The sequence below is a fragment of the Bidens hawaiensis genome, unplaced genomic scaffold, assembly GCF_021521415.1.
Source record: "Bidens hawaiensis isolate Kalapana, Puna unplaced genomic scaffold, B.hawaiensis_p1.1 tig00016125_1, whole genome shotgun sequence".
NCBI classification, from domain to species: domain Eukaryota; kingdom Viridiplantae; phylum Streptophyta; class Magnoliopsida; order Asterales; family Asteraceae; genus Bidens; species Bidens hawaiensis.
Genome location: NW_027492468.1, coordinates 47,530 through 69,993, shown reverse-complemented (window position 1 = coordinate 69,993; position 22,464 = coordinate 47,530). Strand labels below are relative to the sequence as shown.

Below are 22,464 nucleotides of genomic sequence, written 5' to 3'. Positions count from 1 at the left end.
GTATAGTCTCACGCGGTCGAGGAGTCGATCTTGGACATAGCCCCTTAAAGAGTAGATTCACACGTGAGATTCTTTGCCGTTTATATATATATATATATATATGTATATATATATGTGTGTATATATATATATATATATGTATATATATATGTGTGTATATATATATATATATATATATATATATATGGTAAGGTTAAAATAAAACCCACTTGAGTTGTGAAAACTCTAGAAACCCATTTTCAACCACATGTTTTTAATCAAAGTTTAAATTTTGTGGTTCACAATTAAAGTGAATAAAAAATGTAAATATAAATATAGCTTTTTTCTCTCTCCTGAAAACATATATAAAAATTAGTAAAAAAATGTTAAAAAATAGCAAAACAAATTTTTTTTAGTTTTCGATATTTTGTATTAAATGTTACAACATATATTACGTGTGTAACAAAAAAAAACAAAAAAAATGATGTTACATAAGGTTTTCACAACTCAAGTGGGTTTTCATTCTATATTTCCTCTATATATATATATGTATAGGGAGATTTCAAATATATATGTATATATATATATATATATATATGTATATATATAGGGAGATTTCAAATTAGAACCCTTCGAATTTTAAAAACTCAAAAGAACTCAACATAACGATTTTTTTTTTGAATTTTTTTACACATGCGCAATTAGTTACATATACGTAAAAAATTACATAATTTTTTACGCACCGAGTCGACTTTTTATACATGTGTAATGAACGTAAAAGTTAGTATAATCATTTACATATTTATTCTATCTCCTCCTTTGATTATTTTAGTCAAATTTAATCTTAACCACATATTTCAATCAATTTAATTAAATCTGTGGTTAAGAAATGAGTTCTTAAGTTTTTAAAACTCAACATGGTTATCAATTGAAAACCAATGTTTTTTTGAAAACTAAAAAAACTCATCATGACCATTGATATTACTTAATCAATGGTGGATATTAAAAATGACATTTTAATAATTAAACAAAAGATTTTATGGTTTTAATAAGGTGAAAAGGGTAAAGTGGGAAAAAAAATGAATCTGGAGATCACCACTTTTTATTAACTAATTCCTACATTTACTTAAACCTTTTTTCCATCACATTTTCTTTTTTTTCTCTCCCAATATGAAGATGAAGAGCACGTAAATAAAGATAAAAACATAAGTAACATAGGAACAAATTAAATAAACTTGTTATCTTACACAATTATAAATAACCTAAAAATTCATTAAGGATATTGGAGTTTTAATGTTACACATAATTTATCAAACTCAAGGATACATATATGTATTTTGTCAGATATGTTTTCAAAGAATTAATACAAGAAAAGGGAAAAAAAATCTTTAACTTGGGTATATATTAGTAGGATACATACATGTATTATGTGTAGAATTAAAACTTGTTAGTAGGTATATATCATTGAAACACATATGTATCCTACATGAATACATATATGTATACTATTAACTTCCTTAATTAGCGTCGCTAATTCATCTAACCATGTAATCGTTCTATGGTTTATTATTCAGTAAATTAAAATAAGAATCCTAAAATTATGAACCCAACGAAATTAAAAAGTTTACAACCAATTAAACAAAAAAAAAAGTAGTGAGATAGAGCAGGTGTGCAACACAAAGGTTTAAAAACAATTATTTGATTTTAATGATATATATGTTTTTGATTGATTCTAATAACTGTGTACGGGAATTAAATAATTTCTTTTTTTTCCAAGAAAAAATTCTAATGCTAAATACAAACCTTGATCGACACTTATTACATATTATATTTTTGAAACTTATTACATATGGAGTATCTTTTTTTTTTCTTTCTTTCTAGAATCTCTTTGCAATACATTTACTACTGATGCGATTTACATTTAAGTTTTCATTTATTAATATTCTTGAACAGGTTAAACTGGTGACTAATTTTTAAATTTGAAGAGAGATTTAACCATTCCAAAAATTAAGGGGCAACGTACAATTTACCTTGGTACCCTTTATAAATAAATAAAAGGAAAAAATAACTAAATTTTATGATTGATTAATAGTGGTTATTATATTTTTTAAGTTGGAGAGTGGTTTTCATTTGAACCTCCCGTGTATATATACATATATATATAAATATGAACATTTTATATTTGTTAAATTTTATGGTTTAATTATTGTGCAATTAAATAATGCTTTAATCATTAGTTTTACCCTAACATACAAGACTAAATATATAGGTTATTATTAAACAATGAAACGCTTTCGTTGAAACAACCTCAAAAGGAGAGGCGAACAAAAACCAGACTGCAACTGTATACCGGCGGCGTTGAAACCGGTGATCTGTCGGTTGGTCGGTCGGTCTTCACCACCAAATACCAACGGTCAAAAACAAACAAACAAACAACAGTATGTATGCATGTTGCTTTTGTAAAACAAGAAGAACGTACTGTACGTACGTAGTTGTGGTTCGGATGGCGTAGAAAAACAGACCGTACGTGATCACGCCTCTTAGTCCTTAAACCATGTGGTACACATGCAGGGTCAGGGTAGGGTCAGTCGTATTCAACGGATCCGATTACTCTTTTCTGTTGGGATTGCAGTTCAGTTCAGTTCAGTGTCATGGTCTTCTGGCTCGGACGGCGCGTGGACGAGAACTGTCGGACTTGGTTCCCAATACTCACATTCTTTTCTTATCATCTTTATACACTAACACACATGCATTAATTAATATATATTAATGTGTAAGTTGTATACTTATATTGAGTTTAATAGAGCCTATTTTAATACAAGACCTACGAAAATATAACTTTAATAGAGCTTCTATTATCATTCTTTAGGGCAAACTCAAACTTGAAGTCACTTACTCACTTCGGTTATTTCCTCCACCCCCGAATTAATATAAAACTTTAATTTAAATGTATGAAAATAAGTTAGTTAATACTGAATTTAACTTCAAATATGTTGTATAATTTGTTTTTTGAAATTTGCTTATTGAAATTTCGTTGTTAGCATATAATTTGTATTATAATAACAAAACACCGGATATATAGTTGATTGGCAGTGTGCTACAAATAATAAAATTGAATTTCCAACTAAAGTGAAACACGACTCTCTAATTTTATCTCTAATATTATTTTTAAATATATCTACACCATTGTCTACCATGAAACTTGAATCTTCAACCTAAAGAGTAAAGAGGATGGACGACATATATCTTACACACACCTTGACACCATGTCAAAGCCGATAATCCGATATACTAGGGCTAGGGTATTGGGAAAGCCGATAATTTAAACATATATATTAATAAAGAAAAGTTAAAATACAAAGGGAGACAAAAATAAGAAGGATGAGAAGAATTTGTGCCACACAAAAAACCCTTCAAAAAATATTTCAAAAAATTAATTAAAAATCATAACTTAAAATATAAATAAAAAAAATAAAAAAAAACAAAAATATTTCTCTCATCATTCTCGTTCAAAAAAAAACCCCCCGAAAAAACACAATGACAAAAATGAACAAAAGACACAATAAATCGCAAAATTTAACAAAATGTCGAACAAAATATAACACAATGTTTACTAATATAACACAATATCAAGAAAAAAAGACACAATGTAAAGGAAAAAAGACACAATTAATGACGAAAATAAACACAAAACACAATGATAATCTAAAAGACACAATGGTCTTTTTCATTCAACATTGTGTTTTTTTCGAGTTTTTTTTAAGAACGAGAAAGACGGTGGAAACATTTTTGTGTTTTTATTTTTTTTGCTTTTCTATTAAATTTTGAGTTATGATTTTTTATTTATTTATTTTTAATTTTTTTTGAAGAGTTTTTTTGTATGACTATAAATCATTCTCATTCTTCTTATTTTTGTCTTTTTTTTAAGAATAACTTGACCCTAATAAATATATTCTTAACAAACCAAATTGTTCACCTTTCTTGTCAAATATTTGAAAATGACAATTCACTTAAAGTGTACCGAGTTGTTAAGGTTTATTGTTGATATATATATGCATCAGTCGAGGCAAGGATGAGAATATGAATTTGATGTTATATTTTTTATAATCATTACGTACAACTTTTATTATGTTACTCTATGAAGTATGAAATATTGGAATGCATATAATCAACCAGAACTTAACCTTAGGTACATATTTGTTCATGAGAAATGTATGTGTTTAGCCATTTAGAGTAAACTAGGAACACAAGTAAATAATAATCAGCTATTACTAAAAGTAAATAGCTATTTTGAGACAAACTAACATAAAATAAATTTGTAAACAGTGTAGAATTAAATTGGGTGCATTGCAAATTTTTTTTTTTATTTTTGAAATGTCCAAATTATTAAAAGGACAAGAAAAAAGACAACTTACAAGAAACTGGTAATTCAGACGTACAAAGAAAAAAGTTCAAAAACTACAAAACACAAGCTCAAAAACATGTAACCAATCGAAAAACAAAAATTCACAAAATTAAACTTAACAATTTGTTCTACTCAAAGCATGATCTTTTGCTCTTATGCTTCCCATAAATACGAGTTCCATTTGATATTATTCACCACTTGTCATACTTTGGACATCAAAAGTAGACAATTATTAAAATAATAATATTCACTTATTTTCAAATCATCCAACATGTGAGTGCTAAATAAGTTGAATTGCCTGGCATTCCTCTTAATTGTTTTTATGTTTGCTAGGCATTCAATAATATCTTTCACCTCATCAAAATAGACTGATTTTGGTAATTTAATAACTTAATCATAAAGTTTATGCACTAATGCCACATAATATAGGTGTTGTCTGTTTTTTTGAAAAAGGTTTGCATAGGCTCTTTTGTCTGCGCTGCACAGGCCACACGCAAACATTGCCATTAAACGGTTTGTTTTCTCGAATGCGTTTCATTAAAAAACGTCTGCGCAAGCTCTTCTTGGTGCAGACTTGGCTCATCCATTTCTGAAATTTTCTAAGATCCTCAAAGGATTAAAACATCACATCCTACCCACTGTCCACCACCCACCGTTTGCCACAACCAACATCCACCACCCACCACTGCCACCATCCACCACCCCACCACCACCGTCCACCCCCACCACCCACTCGCTGTGCGCCACTACCATCATCCACCACCCACTACCACCGTCGGCCGCCACCGTCGTCTATCACCATTGTCCACCACCTACCACTGCCTTCCACCACCACCATCGCCACCATCCACCACCACCCACTACCCATCGCCCGCCACCACCAGTCCACTACCACTATCACCATCTAGCACCACCACCACCACCACCACCACCCACTACCATAGTACGTATACAACCCACCAGTTTATTTTAGCAATCTACATACGTTAAAAAACAAACAGCCTTCTTCTTACAGACTGCAGATGTTTGGTCAACTTCTTCTTCTACAGATGTTTGCGGATGTGGTCCACAAACTGCAGACATTTTATCTCTGAAAATACAAACAGCACCATAGTGTCTCCCAATAAAATGCCTCTTGTTGGCAATGTTATTTTTGTAGAAATATGACTCATAAGCAATCTTCATTTCTTGTCATGAAAAGCCACACTATTTTTGTTAGTTTGCATATCCCATATTTGTAACACTCTAGGAGTTCATCTAATTTTATTCACGTTTTTCTTTTTCTTTTTTAAAATCCTTGACACGAAATCAATTTTAAATTTAGTCATGTAATATTTGAACAGACAAGCTAAGAAGTTATACAACCTTGTCATAAATAAAAAGTGATCCTTTGACCAAAGAGGAGACTACTATTACGGTATTACCCCAACACAAGTTTCATGCAGTGACACAAATTTGTGGTTTTTAACTTTTTATCACACAGATAGTTGTACCATCTGCACCATGATGTGTACCTGTACAACCTGCATCAGAGGTTGTACCTCCAAAAACTCCTTCCATGATGGTAAATCAATGACACACATATACTGTTACAAAATTAGTTAGGGTATGATGTGTACAATTTCTCCTGGGCTATAAGCATGCTTTTAAAGCTGTATAATAAACAGAATGTACCTTCCAATAGTCACAATCATATCTCCTTTCACTTGGTTCCAAAACCCCTATAAATTCACCCCTTGTCCATATCCAATTAAATTGCAACTTTGTTATAGCTCACATTTATTTCTCTAGAAAATATGCCAACAAATGAATCAACAAGTGTTGTAGTGGACCGAACCACCGGGGTTGCGACAATGGAGGCTAAACTCGAGGCGGTTTACGAGCGGGTGCACCACTTGGCTAACGGGAACGCGGTGGTGGTGTTTTCGGTTAGTGGCTGTTGTATGGGCCATGTGGCCAAGCAACTTCTCCTTGGGCTTGGTGTGGGGCCTACGGTTGTCGAATTGGATAAAGAGGCGGTGGGTATGGAGATTCATGCTTTACTGTACCGCCTGGCGGCGGGGAAAGAGCAGCAGCAGCCTGTCCCCGCCGTTTTTATTGGCGGCAAGTTTCTTGGTGCGATTGAAATGCTCATTGAGTGTCATATCAATGGCACGCTCGTCCCTCTTCTCAAGGAGGCGGGTGCTCTTTGGCTTTAATCCGAACACGTACCGTTTAGCTTACTAGTAATGCTATTTTCAATAACATATATAGCATGATATATAGGTTAAGAGTTACCATTAATATCTAATTACTTGTAGTTCAAGCTAATGATCATATGTAATTTGTTAGTTTTCAGTTATGTTATGAAAATACTTACCGCTTGCAAGTTTTAAGTTTTTATAATTATGAGAAATTTGTTAATCAATGTATATGTTTGGTTAATTGGTTTAATATATTTGGCAAGGTGAGAATTGCATGATGTTAATCAGATTAATAAGTGATAACCTTGTGGGAGACATAAGAGGCATGCCATGCAGAAGGTAGCATTGGATGAGTACATAAGGTACAATAGTTGCAGCTAACAGTACAAACCGAAGCCTCACTCTCAGCTATGGTACCAAGTACTAACAGAATTATAAAAAGGAATGTGTAAACATTTACACAACAAAATTACTGGTGTGACCACCATTAATATATTTGGTGATAGCGTTGTTCCGGAATAATAACAAATAAAACTATGGAACTTATTACTTCTAGTAATTTGAGTGGAAATCCCAAACCGATTTTGAATTTGATTGCACTTGTTTTTTGTATTATTTAGTTTGATGTGTTATAGTTTTTATCTCATTAATTCATTTTAGTTTGATTATATAGTTTTTATTTATTATTTTGTTTTATACGCTATGGTTATTATACTTACAAGTTAAAATCGATAAATATCAAGCAAATATATTTATTTTTGCTTTTGCTAAGGTTGTGTGTATTTGGGTTAACTAAAAAGTTCATAACGCATCGTCACGCTATTTTCACGTAGAATGAACTTTAACTATTACGTTGTGGGTTAACTAGAATTAAATAATATAAATTAAAAAAAATAAAGAAAAAAAAGAAAGAATTAGAGAAATGATGATTGATTGATGTGCCGATAGTCTCGTCTCTTTTTCTCGCTCTTTCTTTAACGCGGTGTCGTGTGCTGATGTGGCTGCTTACAATGCATAATCTAAGTTGCTATAATAATGCCCTTAGCAGTGTTTTTAGAGTGCTTTCACGATTTAATTAATGTTCAATGGCAATCTAGTTTCTTTAAAATAAAATGATTTGGATGGTTTTATGTTCTTTTTATTTATTTTGTTTAGGCCCATTAGTGACAATATTGCATGAATCCTTGGCCCATCAATAATTAAATAGACCAACTCTATGGATTTATTCTTATTTCTCAAAAAAAAAAAAAATCCTCCAATTTCTAATAGCTAAGAACAATGGACATGAACTCATGAAACACCACACCATCCCTCAAGTGTGGAAAAGCGATGGATGGCTTGAATTTTCAGATGTGAAAGGAGATTTATTTTTAAATTAAGGGAGATTATATATACATCCCCTCATTAACTTCATTAATTACATATATATACTCAAACCAAAACTTAAAATTACACATATCCCCTTCATTATAAAATTACACATTATGACATAAATGCCCTTTAAACTCCACTAAGAATTTTAGATTAATAAAAACCTAAACCTTTTCTGAATTTTGTTTCTCATTAACCAAGACAATCAACTTTCTTGGTATCTAGGTTTTCATTTGTTGGCCTTCGTTTCCGGTGACACAAGACAAAAGACGAGTAGACAGACGACTCTGCCATGTTTCCGGCAGCAGCGGCGGATCAATAACATAGATGGCGTTAAATAATTTCCGATGATGGTGGTGTTGTGACGATGGCGGGACGACAAGACTGAAGAAGACGAGAACGGTGCATAGGGTTCCGCCGCCAAGCTCAATGTTCTCCATTGAAACTAAAGCCTCCTGATGCCGGTTAGATTAGACAGAATCAATTATATGCCGGTGGTAATCGTCTAATAAATGCATGAGATAACGATGGTAGGCATGCAGGTTACGGTTCACCTTATGTAGATTTTTGTTTTTTTGAACTTTAATTTCGTTGTAAGTTATCCATCTTGTGCAGATAACTGGATATTGGCAAATTTTTTAATTTGTAAATTTTGAGTTTTAAATAAATAAAGGGTAGAGTTGTCATTATATGATTTATATTTAATAAAATAAATCAAAATGGGTAAATTTGATATTTTTATGTTTAAGAAAGGGGATATATGCAATTTTAAGTTTTGGATTGGGGATATATGTAATAAATGAAGTTAATGAGAGAATATATGTAAATGCCTCTTAAATTAAATAACGTTTGTTATTTGATGGAACCAATTACAAAGCAACACGTGGGCATGTCTTTTATGAAGTCTGTTTCGTTCAAACCAAACTAAAAGAAGGTTTCGCCCCATACAACGCTTTTAACAAGCATATCCTAAACGACTTCCCAATTCACATAAAACTAGACTGAATTGAAGTATCTCTTCTTAGTTTCTTTTCATTCTCGCATCTTTGCATGTGATAATACCTATGATATATTTTAAAAACAAAAAATACACTATACCGGCTAAAATAGTTTATGATAAAGTTATATCGAATATATCAACTAAGAGGGTGTTCGGGATTTCTTATTTTCATCAACTTATAACTTATAAACTTTTTAAAAAGTTAATAAGTTGTATAAGGTGTTCGGCAAACCATAAGCCCTTATGAATTTTAATATATGGAGAAGGCAAAATAAAGGGGTTTTGAAAAGTTAGGAATATGCAACTTATTAACTTAATATTTACCTATTACACTTCTATAGTCCTCAAAACTCTTTACACTCCTTTTAAAAAAATGTCCTTTTTAGTCATTTTGGTTTTCTCCAACACATAATGCAAACATTTTTTTAAAAACTTGTTTTAAAAAATTCCTAAGTTAATAACTCCTTTTAACAAAAAGTCTCTTTCACTTAAATAAGCAATCCTAAACACACCCTAAATAAGCTAAAAAAAATTCTTGTTGCCAAATAAATTCGATCCTGGTATCAAACTTTAAAACTTTACATAATTAGCGGCGCAACTTATTGCCCGTTTGTCTGGCATTTTATTGTAATCGTTTTGGGTTTAATGAAAACAAGGGAATTCCATAATTAGTCCTCAATCATCTCCACAAATAAACAAAACACCCCTCCTTTTCCATACATGACGCTAGAAGCCCTCATAAATCAACGATTTACCGTTAGGTTAAATATTTACTTTCGTAATTCAAAATCCCCAAAACCCCCCTCTTACGGCGTCTCGTTGATTCAATCGCAAATTCAAATCCTCTCTCGTTCATTTTCACACCGATTCCGGCATCGCATCTCGCAACAGCAGTTTAAACCTCACTCCGTTCCGTACTCTATACTTTGAATGCCTCCGATTCCAGTGATAATAATAACAACAACAACCTCTTTACTTTAATCGGAAGTTAGTCCGGCAATCTCACCTTCACAGTCCGTTACCTCCGTTATCAGTTTCGAATCGTATAGGTATTCAGTTGTGGTTTAATTTGTAATTGAATGTTTGAATTATACGTATAGGATATTAGTTAATCATGTGAGATGAGAGTTTTTCATGTTCGTTAGAGCTATATATTATATATGTATATTCGTGCTCGTTTGAGATGTTAGGTTTCTGTTAAGAGGTTTTTGTAGGTGTTTTGGTTATATAGTGTAGTTTAATTGTTTGATTGTTAATGTGGATTTGGTAGCTGGATGTAGGACTTGTTTCTAGGGTTTTGATTCGTCGTGTTTGTTGAATTAGTAGTTTTGCACTTTCGATTGGTAATTTGTTCAATGTTCTGTAATTTTTATGAGCACTTGGTTTTAGTTTGATCGTCTAGAATTCGTAGCTGTGTATTTGAGTGCTAATTTGTTTGATATGAGTCTATGAGATTATGTTTGCTTTATACGTTTGAATAGTTTTGAGTTTTCAAGTGTTTTGTGGTTTTGTGAATAACACATATTTGATTTTTCCAGACATCCAGTGACAAGTTCTGCAATATAGGTTTGTGGATATTATGGAAGGTGTGTTAATCGAGTGTGTGCAGAACAGTTTGCGGCATCTACTATACCGCAATGCTATTTTCATATGTGAGCGGCTCTGTTCTGAGTTCCCCTCTGAGGTATGTTTTTTCTTATTAGGTTTAAACTAATCATTGTCTTTGGAGAATTGATATATTCTGATTGTTGAAGTGTATTGCTAGTTTTTATGTCTTTATATTGTCTTAAACTTATGTAAGTAGACATTGTTATTAGATGATCTACTTATTACTTCATGAAAAGATTATAATGGAGAATACCTGATAGAAATAATTTGCATAAATCTTTTAATTTTTTGTTTCCTGAAAGATATTATCTGCATAAGTGAAACCGAAGACTTTGTCAAAGCAAGTAGATTCTGATTAACCACTCTTATTTGAATAGTCAACTATAGTTTTTTCATAGCTTCATTTTGCAATGCACTAATTGTAGCATCTCAGTTTCTTTCAAGTTATTAGTTTATTGGTAATTTTGTTAAATGCAGACAAACTTGCAATTGTTAGCTGCATGTTACTTACAAAGCAATCAAGCTTACTCAGCTTACCATATTTTGAAAGGTATGTGCAACCTGGTTTTTTTAACTTGTCTATAGTAATATCTTGTCATTGCCATATTATTATAAATTAGACTTTAGGTCAGTTTAGATGCATGTAGATGGATTGTTTGAAGGTTTCATGATAATGAGATTTAAGTTGGGCCTTTGAAAATGCAAAATGCTAACTATGGGCTGAATTCGTTTGATTTATTCCTTTTGAGATGGTCACTTTTTCTTTTTCTTTTTTACATTCTAAGGCCTTGGTATCTGAACAGAGCTCTTTTGTACTCCCTATGAACTATGGAAAACTTTATTGTTATTTTAGAAAGCAAATTGATGCACAATTGTGCATAAAACCGAAGGGCAAGTTATAATTCTTATACTATTCTCTGTGTAGTTTAAAGCAATCTTTCAAATACAAACTAAAAATCCATAGAATTATTGTTATAATGCTCTAAACAGGTGAATAAACTCTAATTGTTGGAAAGGCGTTCCTCTTTTTTAGGAAATCACAAATTGTAAAGCTACAATAACAAGCCCATTGTTCTGTCATTATTGAAAAGCAAGCCCACTGTTATATCATTATCGAAAAGAAATCCGACTGTTCTATCATCATTGAAAACCAAACGAACAATAAAAACAACTTTATAGTTTCAGCTAGACCTTGAAATAGTATGGATGTTGAAAACTGAAAAATGAGGGTGGTTGAATAAAGTTGAATTTGATTCTTATATGTTGAAATTCGGATCATTCTGATTAAAAAGAATCAAAATAGTTGGATTCTGTTGTTTTATCCACTTATGTTATTTCTTGAAGATAAGTTACGATCAATATTTAAGAATCAGAATCAAGTTAGTTCAACTCTGTTAGTTTTTCAGTTATTAAAATCTAGATTATTTCAGGGTCTAATTGACATTGGAAGTTGATTCTATTGTGCTTTTGGTATTTGATAATGATAGCACATCGGGCTTGCTTTCGATGATGGGATTGTGATTTTCGTTCGCTTCTTAAAACTGATAAAATTTAACCAAAATCAAATTTTTTTTAATTGCAATACCGCAACCGAATTCTTAATTCACTTTTGTTATATGGCTCCTGTTTCAGAAAATTAACATGAGGTTGGGGAAGATGGGGTGAGTTAAGACGGATACATGAGGTTGGGGAAGATGGGGTGAGTTTTAAGGCCTATGGTAGAAGTGTTAAGGTTCATAGGTTCAAATACAAGTCATGGACACTTTACTCTAATTTAGTTACTCTGCAGTCTCGATTAATTTATGGGGTTATAACAACCATTCAATGAAGGGATCTTATTGTTTTTAATCTGTTTTTTTTTTCAATTTTAATATTAAGGAACACAAATGCCTCAGTCCCGATACTTGTTTGCAATATCATGTTATCAAATGGATCTTCTCAATGAAGCCGAAATGGCATTATGCCCTTCTAATGAGCCTATGGCAGAGGTAATGCAGTGATTTTTTGTATTTCCATTAGACATGGTACAATACATGTAAATGTTTTCATTTGCAGTTTTTCACTAAGATTATATAAAGATGATGATGTTAAATGAAATAACAAGTAGTCACAGATAAAAGTAGCACTTGCTTACTGTAGTTCTTTATTCTTTCCAGGTCCCAAATGGCGCAGCTGGTCATTATCTTCTTGGCCTCATATACAGGTACATTACCATAAATTTCTTTAAATGGTCCTTTTTATTTTTGGTTATCTCTTTGATAAGGCTAGTTATTTAAGGATGTGAACGGGTTATTTTTAATCTGTCTTGTATTTATTACTGAATTTGAAGATAGACGGCCGCGGGCGTTGTAAGTTGATATGAAAGGGTAGCAACTTTAATTTGTTTATACTTAAAACGGTCAATTCGGGTTGCATTTTGATACTTGATAAAAATAGTTGATATAGATAAACCTAGCTATAAAAGAAAGAGGTCGAGCTGGTCAAATGGGTTGGCTGTCACATATATTGTATTCAAATGCTTAACCTCCTAAATTGCTGTGTTGAAACAAAGTTGATTTCTCTTCAATAATGCAGTTTTTATAATTATATATTGTACAATAGCTTTTTCTAAACTTCAATAGAATGGACAGAAAAGTTGTTGCTGGAACCCTGCCCGCCTAACACCTATATTAAATTATTAATTTTCCTGATCTTTTATATGTTCTAACTCATATGTTCTCTTGTAATATTTTATGTGTAGTGCGTTTCAGCTTCACATTTATTAAGATTTCTAAACTAATGGGCCCGTAATGTCCTTCAGATACACAGATAGATTGAAAAGTGCAGCTCAGCAGTTTAACCAAGCTTTATCATTAGATCCCTTGTTATGGGCTGCATATGAGGAGTTGTGCAGATTAGGTATACCACATCTTTCTAAAGCGGTTTTGCATAGTACTAAGTTTGATTTGTATTAAAATCAGTTCTACTGTTACAGTATAAAGCTTCATCTTTTGTGTTATGTTTCAGGAACTGCTGGAGAAGCAACAACAGTGTTTGGGGAATCTGCTTCTGAATGCATTCAGAAACAATACATGAGTCATCATGATGCGGGACCTCAGTTGCAGGCATCCAGTGATGATCATATTGCAGTTTCTGGTAGACAACAAATGCCTGAAAATGTTAGTACCAGGCAGTTAAGGCATTTGAATGCCAATAACATTAAGGATAATTCCTTAAATCATAATGGAGCAGTTTTTTCTGGTAGTACAACTGCTAGCCAGCCCAGCAACGGTGTTCATTCTAATATATCATTTTATAATACTCCTTCCCCAATGGCCACCCAGGTATACCTACTCAACGCATCAATAATGATGTTCATGCTAACATATCATCTTAATATTACTGTTTTGTTGTATTTTTGTAGTTGTCAGGTGTGGCCCCACCACCATTATGTAGAAACGTGATCCCAAATGGTCAACTGTCAAGTTCTGTTAGTGCTGACGTGTCCCCAAGATCAACTGTCAAATCCACCCTCCAACCTCCTAGAAGAAAGTTTGTGGATGAGGGCAAGCTAAGAAAGGTTGTTAACTTGCATAATCTATTAAATTTGTGGTGTTTTATTTTATGCTATCTGTTTAGCGTGTTTTGTGTTTTTTTTTCAAGATATCTGGAAGGTTATTCTCTGATTCTGGTCCTAGAAGAAGCACAAGACTTGCTGGAGAAGGTGGGCCCGTGACAAATACAAGTGGGGTCCCTGTAACTGCTGGAAATGGAACAAATCACTCTTCTAAAAATCATACTTCTTCCAAGTTGGGCTCTGCAGCGTCTCGTTCTGTGACAGTTAGAAAAGGACAATCTTTGTCTACTGAAACTGTTAATGAAGGTCAGTTTTGTTTCTTTGTTGTTAATCATATTATTTGTTTCCTCACTCGTCTAAACCACAATCTTGGTTTTTCAGTGGTTGATGACTCACGTTTGAATACTGTATCAACCACTTCTGGTTCCTTCCCATCACTCGATACTAGATCTTGCGAACATGATGGTTCAATGAGCCGAGCGTCCACGAGTGTGTCGAAAGTTGCCAATGGTGCCTTAGAAGTACTGTCCCTTTTGAAAATCCTTGGTGAAGGTTACAGACTTTCTTGCCTATACAGGTGTAAGGTATAGTAATTTGTAAACTGACTTTTAGTAATTCTCTAGTGATTTACTTTGCTAATTATTCCCTTTTAAAAAAACAGGACGCACTTGATGTATTTCTGCAACTTCCTCTTAAGCATTATAACACAAGCTGGGTACTCTCTCAGGTATGTGTGTGTGTGTGTATATATATGTGTGTGTGTGTGTGTGTTTTCAACTTACCTTAAACAAGATTTAAGTTAATATTAATCGAATATTGATTTATGCAGGTTGGAAAAGCTCATTTTGAACTGGTTGATTACATAGAATCTGAGCGCGCCTTTAGAGGTGCTCGGTTGGCTTCTCCTTATAGCTTAGAAGGAATGGACATATATTCCACCGTTCTATATGTAAGTTTTTCTTTACTTACCTAAACTTCACACCGTTGGTTTGATTAATATTTGGTCTTATATGTTATAGCACCTGAAGGAGGATATGAAGTTGAGTTATTTAGCACAGGAGCTAATATCAACAGACCGCTTAGCCCCACAATCATGGTAACTACTTTTAAGTTTTTTTTAACCAACCTCTAGAATTATTATTTTTGCTGCAATTTACATTTTTTCAAACAAATGTTACAGGTGTGCAATGGGAAATTGCTATAGCATGCAGAAAGACCATGAAACCGCTCTAAAAAACTTCCAACGGGCAGTGCAGCTAAATTCAAGATTCACCTATGCTCACACCCTTTGTGGTCACGAGTATGAATTTCATCATAATTTCTTATACTTGGGCATAAATGTATAATATTTCTAGTTTGGTAATCTGTATATGGGGTTGTCTCTTTTATTACAGATATGTTGCGTTGGAGGATTATGAAAATGGAATCAAAAGTTACCAAAATGCCCTTCAGATCGATGCAAGACATTATAATGCATGGTATGGTCTTGCAATGATATATCTTCGGCAAGAGAAGTATGAATTTTCGGAGCATCATTTTCGTAAGGCGTTAAATATAAACCCGTGTTCATCTGTTATAATGTCTTATCTCGGGACCTCCTTGCATGCATTAAAGGTTTGATTATTATACGCACCAATTAACTAATTAATTATTTGACAAGAAACTAATACTGAAATAAATTTTCAGAGAAATGAAGAAGCATTAGCAGTGATGGAGAAGGCTATAATAGCAGATAAGAAGAACCCGTTACCGATGTATCAGAAAGCTAATATTCTTGTGAGTTTGGAGGATTTTGATGGTGCTTTGGCTGTTCTAGAAGAACTTAAAGAATATGCTCCTCGTGAAAGCAGTGTTTACGCGTTAATGGGAAAAATATATAAACGCCGCCTTATGTATGACAAGGCTATGCTTCATTTCGGTCTAGCTTTGGATTTGAAGCCTTCTGCAACTGATGTAGCTACCATCAAGGTCAACTTCTCTTCTCTTCTCTTCTCTTTCGCATTTAATTGCTGACGTGGCAAATTTGTTTTGATTTATATTAAAATAGTACTTTAGATAAATTGTTTAGGAGGTTTTATTATATGATTTTATTTTCTACAGGCTGCCATGGAGAAATTACATGTACCTGATGAATTAGAAGATAGCATATAGAGCTCGAATGCAAATGGAGTCGACCCCATTTCTGTAAAATACTCGTGTCAAGGATTTTGATACAACAGATCTCAACCTTGTCCATGGACCAAACCTCTTTAGATCGATCAAGTCACACTCGTTTAGGTGTTAGATTGAGGAGGATACATGTAATGTTGGAAGATCGTTAATACAATCGTTTAGTTCAATATTGTTATCACCTTTCTATCTCGTCTTAACACTTGCTTTTAATATCCGGCTGTGTTAGTGACTAAAGTTGTAGCCTTTCGGGCCAAATGGTGTACGTTTAGATACTTGATAGCGATTAACGAATACCGACGTGCAATGTTTAAAATAAATATGTATCAAATTTAATACAAAATTAATTTTTACCAAGAAAACAAATGAAATTTTCAGAACAATATTAAAGAAAATTGAAATTGTTGTGAAGAGGAATACAAAAAAAAGGACATTGCAAAAGGTGAAGATAAAATAATAAAACAAACACGTTTTCTTGTATATGCAGGTCATTCCTATTTCAATTTTCGCATGTATAAGCTGTCGGGTCACTCGACTCGGGTGAATTGATCTCTTCAATCTTTTTTTTTCCGAATAAATATAAATAGAATTACTTATGTTAAAGAAAAACTAAAATTTATTTTTCTGAACAAGCTCTTGAAATTTGTTTTCTTGTTAAAAGTCACTTTAGGAGGACATATATAGGTGTCCACCCTCACCATGTGTATAGTATATGGTAAATTAAATATTGAAAAATGTCACGTCATAAAGTGTAATAGTAAGTTACGACACGTCTCATTGACTAGACGTATTATGATATGACAATGTTATTACTAAGAGGGTGTTTGGGATTGCTTATTTAACTCTAAAAGTGTTTTTTCTCAAAAGTGCTTATTGGCTTCTGGTTTTTTGAAAAGAAGTTTTTAAAAAAGTGTTTGGATTAGCTTATATGATTGGAAAAGCCATAAGCACTTTTAAAAAAACGTTTGGCTTAGCTTATTTACATAAAATGACCAAAAAGAGTAAATGATGGGTAGATTAGTAAACATCCAATCAAAAAGCCAAAAACATTTTTGAAAAGCCCCTTGGAAAAGTGCTTTTTCAAGCTAATCAAAAAGCCAAAACAAAAAGGACTTTTACATTTGCCAAACACCTTTTTTACTTATTGGCTTCTTGAAAAAGCCAATAAGCCAGTAAGCATTTTTCAAACTCAATCCCAAACACCCTTTAAGTGGAGTTAAATATAATAATATTACATGTTTGTTCACAAAACGCTTGAATAGAGTGATGTAAAAGTCTTGAATGACGGCGTTTACAAGTGGTATGAAGGGAGCTTAACCCCACTTTAAAGACATTAAGTTGGTAGACTTTGTGGTTCATTTCATAACTTGTAATAGTCATGATGGTGAAGGGTGTAAACGAATTGAGTTTGAATGTAAATATGTAACTTGTTTACATTTAACTAATTGTCCCGTTATTTTATTTATTTATATGCATATATAAGTATTTATATATACATATAACTGGAAAGGCTTATTATAAAAGACTAAATTGTTGGGAGAAAAAACAAACAAACCTAGATTGTTTAGTTTTTCTATCAATGATTTCTATTTTTACAAAAAGTTTTTCTTATATACAAATGTCTATATTATATAACTACAAAACCATTAAACTCGTGAAGTGGATTGCCCACATTATACAAATGTTTGCATTGTAGTATCGCGAAGTGGATTTGGTCTATTGCCCACAATTGGGTCAAATTATTGGGTTTCTCAATCTTTGAATCAGTTAAAGATCTTCTAGAGTACCCTAAGAAGCTTAAGAGAGGCTATGAAGAGTGTTTGCTAATACATGCAATTTCTTTGGTAACGTGTTGGTTGATTTGCAGAACGAGGAACGTCATAATTTTCAAGAACAAGCCGGTTTCGGTGGAAAAGGTGGTGATTGATATCATGGCAAATTCTTATATATGGGTGATGAATAAGAGTCAAAGATCAAATGTTGATTGAAAGGATTGGTGCATGTTCAACTTTATTAATTTCCCCTTGTAATGCGCTTTGGCTAATTTGTCGTAGTTTCATGTTAATGTCATTGTATCTCCAACTTTCGGGCTCCTTGTAACTTGCAAGTTGCTCTTTTTCCGTTTTAATATATAAAAAAAATTAATAATAATAAGAAGAAGAAGAAACCATTAAACTAAGATGATCATAAATTTTTGTAAACATTTACCTATACATGTATGTCTGCATATAACCTACGCATGCGTATGTTCTGAATTAAACAAATTTTGTTTATGTATTTTTCTTTAATAATGTTATAAGAGATTTTTAATGATTAAACTTTAATTAAACTATTAATCGGTTGTAATAACGATCAAGATTTTGTGACGTCTTGTGATCTCACTTGTTCATTAAGATAATTATACGTCATATACATGATTATATGTCATATACATGTTTTTTAAAACTTTTTTGGCCTAACTTAAGTCACAACAATTCAACATGTTTATCATCTAAATTAAACAAATTTTTTTTATGTATTTTTCTTTAATAATGTTAGAAGAGATGGTTAATGATTAAACTTTAATTAAACTATTAATAGGTGGTAATAACGATCAAAAGTTTGTGATGCGTTGTAATCTTACTTGTTCATTGTTCATTAAGATAATGTGTCGGCAAAATTCCAAAAATAGCCCTTTTTTTCTCAGAATTTTTTAGAATTTGAACTCTCCAGACGCATTGGGAAAAGATAATAAAGTTGACGGAGCAGTCCAAATCTTTAAAGAAATTTAATGAGGAGACCAGATTTAGGAAAAAATATTGAAGGTAAAGTCCAAATAATTAGAAATATTGGAGCAAAAGTTCAAATTTTTCATAAACATTTTATCTCAAAATACCGTCTTGAGAGAATGTTTTTTATGTTTCCTACCTTTTCCGTCCATATTTTCAAATTCTTGGAAAAAGAGATTTTTAAAGCTCGTCTTGAGAGACGAGATTCTACCACCACCACCACCACCACCACCCACCTTTTGCCTTCTACCACCACCACCGCCACCACCACCCACCGTCCTCCACCACCCCCACCACCCACCCACCGTCCGCCACTACCATCGATCACCACCCACCATCATCGTCCGCCACCACCATCCATCACCACCACCCACCGTCCTCCACCACCACCCTCTACTCACCCCGGCGTCTAACCCCGACTCGTTACCCAACTGCCCGGTCAACTCAGTCAGTTGCATGGCTGAGTCATCCACTTCGGACCCCGAGTTAGTCTTCGATAATGTTTTCGTGGTTCCGATACCATTTGCACGAGTATTATTATTATTATTATTATTATTATTATTATTATTATTATTATTATTATTATGGTTAGAGGTGGTAGAAGTGAGCATCACCGGAGCCATTGTTCCTGGTGGTAGTGGTTGCTGTTTACTGTTCACCGGCGACAGCTAGCAGAAGGAATATTAAACATGCAAGTTTGAAAAATGTGATGGTGGGGTACAGAATTAGAGAACAAGAAAGATCATTGATGAAGGTGACACATGCATGCAGTAGAAGCAAGCTTTCTGACTCAGGCAACAGCGCCGGCGAGGTTGAATGTTATGAGAGAGAGAGAGGATGCAAAGGTATCCCCGACGGTGGTGGTGGAGGATGGTGGGTGGTGGTGATGGATGGTGGTGGCGGAAGATGGTGGTGGGTGGTGATCGATGGTAGTGGCAGACGGTGGGTGGGTGGTGGGGGTGGGGGTGGTGGAGGACGGTGGGTGGGGGTGGTGGTAGATGGCGAAAGATGGGTGGTGGTGGTGGTAGAATCTCGTCTCTCAATACGAGATTTAAAAATCTTATTTTTTTAATAATTTGAAAATATGGACGGAAAAGGTTGGAAACATAAAAAAACATTCTCTCAAGACGGTATTTTGAGATAAAAGGTTTAAGAAAAATTTGAACTTTTGCTCCAATATTTCTAATTATTTGGACTTTACCTTCAATATTTGCCAAAATCTGTTCTCCTCCCTAACTTTCTTTAAAGATTTGGACTGCTCCCTCAACTTTATTATCTTTTTCTAATACGTCTGGGCATTCTCTCTCTAAAAAATTCTAAGGAAAAAGGGCTACTTTAGACATTCTCTCTAAAAAGGACTATTTTGAGAATTTTTCTTAATATGTCACATATATGTATGTCCTTAAAAAAACTTACTTGGCCTATCTTAAGTCACAACAATAATTCAACATGTTCATTACACTATCAAGTTTTGAAGATTTGGATTTCCCATAAAGAAACAAATATGTGTTTTCTATCTATGGTATTGAACACACAAATCTTTAATAAAAGATAAAAGCCAAGACATAAAAGAAATTAAGATATATTTTCCAATGTATAGAAGGTTACCCTCCAAACATACCTATCGAACCAAATTGTATACTTTCTTTTTCCAAACAATGTTTGGGAATATTCCCGATACTCAAGTTAGCCTTTCTAAGATATAATATCAACTGTTCATACTGATTTTAATAAAAAAGGAAGCCAAGATAAATACTCAGTGTAATTTAGTTTGAAATATATAATGGAATTCAATACAAAATTGGGGTTTACTAAATACATAAATGAAGTTTAATGAACTTCATAGAAGCTAAAGATAAGTTTCTAGAAACGGTGGTTCATCTAGATGGTGATGGTGGGGTCATGGTACTCGTGATATGGTGGCACATGGAGGAGCCCTATATTGATGCTTGTTGTGAAGGAGAATACAAATAGAAGAACATTTTGAAAGATGAATTTAAAATAATAGATTAAAAGAAAAAACACATGCAACACGTTTTCTTATTTATCAAACAAAAACCGCTTACACCTCCTATATTAACTCCTACCTGTTTCACATGTTTAACTGACTAAGCCGGCTGAATTAACCATCCTCTTCAATCTTTATGTTATGTCATCAACCTATATAAAAAAATACAGAGATATTAAATTGTGGTAAATAAAAATATAACCTAAATTTCTAAACAACCCTAGAAATTTGTCTTCTTATTAAAGTCACTTAAAGAGGGCATATATTGGTTATATTTTGGTTATGTTAGGGTTTATGTTTAATAAAAAAGGAAGCCAAGATAAATACTCAGTGTAATTTTTAATTTACTATATCAGATACTAAGCACATAAAATTTTGGTTATGTTACTATGATGTCTAATTTCTTATTTATGATTGGATCAACGTGTTAGGGTTTATGTTTTACCCATGTCTCAAGGATATAATCAACATGTGGTATCAGAGCGTATGTTGATTATATCGATCTAATTATGAAATTCGTTTTCTTAACCATGGATGAATTGATTTATGGAAATTTAATAAATTTGGGTTTTGATATAAATCTTCTGAACGTTGTTTTCTGTAAACTGAAACTTTTTGGTGTGTATTTGATAAAATTTTGGTTTACACGAACAACAAAAGAATTCGTTTGATAAATAATATGAAGAAATCTTTTGATAAACTCTTTTGAAGTCGGTGGAATATGCAAAATATAATTCTGGATGTGATTTGAAAAAGAATCAATTAAAACTTTCAATTTGGGTAAGTTTTCTGAATTATGATTTATAAATGGATTTTGTTTTACTGGAATTATAAGAAGTTTAAATTATACTGCATATGAAATAATTATCAGCATTAATTTATAACGAAACATGCACATGATTTACCCTTTACCAGTTTACCATGAATTAAGTTTGTGAATTAAATTATGACAGGATATTCTTGTTTGGTTTGTGGGCATCATATGAAAGTCAAATCTATTATTATTTTCTAAAATAGTTTTCAAAGTCCAAAACTAGTAAAGACTTTCGTATGGCCTAATTACTTTCTCCTAGAGTTTGTTTCGATTGAACATGTGAAGAATAATAATTCAACAAAGTTGCACTGGCCTAAATTAAATTATCGTACATAATAATAGTATTATTATTATTGTTATTATTATTGTTTTTTTTTTGTGTTGCTATAAATAAAGAAATTTATCCACACCAGTTTTGTGGAATAAATTCATGAACAAACATCCACTTAAATAAACTCACCAACTTTCTCTTGCATATTCAAATGGCTTAGTTCGTTTAAACAAATAAAACTTTGTGGCTTAACCTTCAATTGACCGAACTTTCATGTGAGTCGAGATTACGAATGGCCAAAGCTTTCGTTTGATCGAACTCACGAATGGTCT

General features: G+C 32.7%; 2 protein-coding genes across 3 annotated transcripts; both read left to right on the top strand.

Annotated features, from left to right (window-relative positions):
- Nucleotides 1–6,237: 6,237 nt before the first annotated feature.
- On the top strand, nt 6,238–6,582 carry LOC143550673 (glutaredoxin-C9-like). The gene has a single exon (XM_077041284.1). The coding sequence runs from the start codon at nt 6,238–6,240 to the stop codon at nt 6,580–6,582; it is 345 nt and encodes a 114-aa protein (XP_076897399.1).
- Nucleotides 6,583–10,402: 3,820 nt separating this feature from the next.
- Nucleotides 10,403–16,463, top strand: LOC143550668 (cell division cycle protein 27 homolog B-like). 2 transcript variants are annotated; one of them, XM_077041278.1, is made up of 16 exons: nt 10,406–10,622; nt 11,024–11,096; nt 12,425–12,534; nt 12,703–12,749; nt 13,347–13,444; nt 13,553–13,869; nt 13,950–14,105; nt 14,189–14,408; nt 14,484–14,686; nt 14,764–14,829; nt 14,932–15,051; nt 15,122–15,198; nt 15,283–15,402; nt 15,497–15,716; nt 15,789–16,070; nt 16,203–16,463. In XM_077041278.1, the coding sequence occupies exons 1-16, from the start codon at nt 10,518–10,520 to the stop codon at nt 16,251–16,253; spliced, it is 2,265 nt and encodes a 754-aa protein (XP_076897393.1). In that variant the 5' UTR covers nt 10,406–10,517; the 3' UTR covers nt 16,254–16,463. The 2 variants fall into 2 exon arrangements, with proteins under 2 accessions (XP_076897392.1, XP_076897393.1); XM_077041277.1 differs by having other exon boundaries at nt 10,403–10,622; nt 14,189–14,686.
- Nucleotides 16,464–22,464: the final 6,001 nt, after the last annotated feature.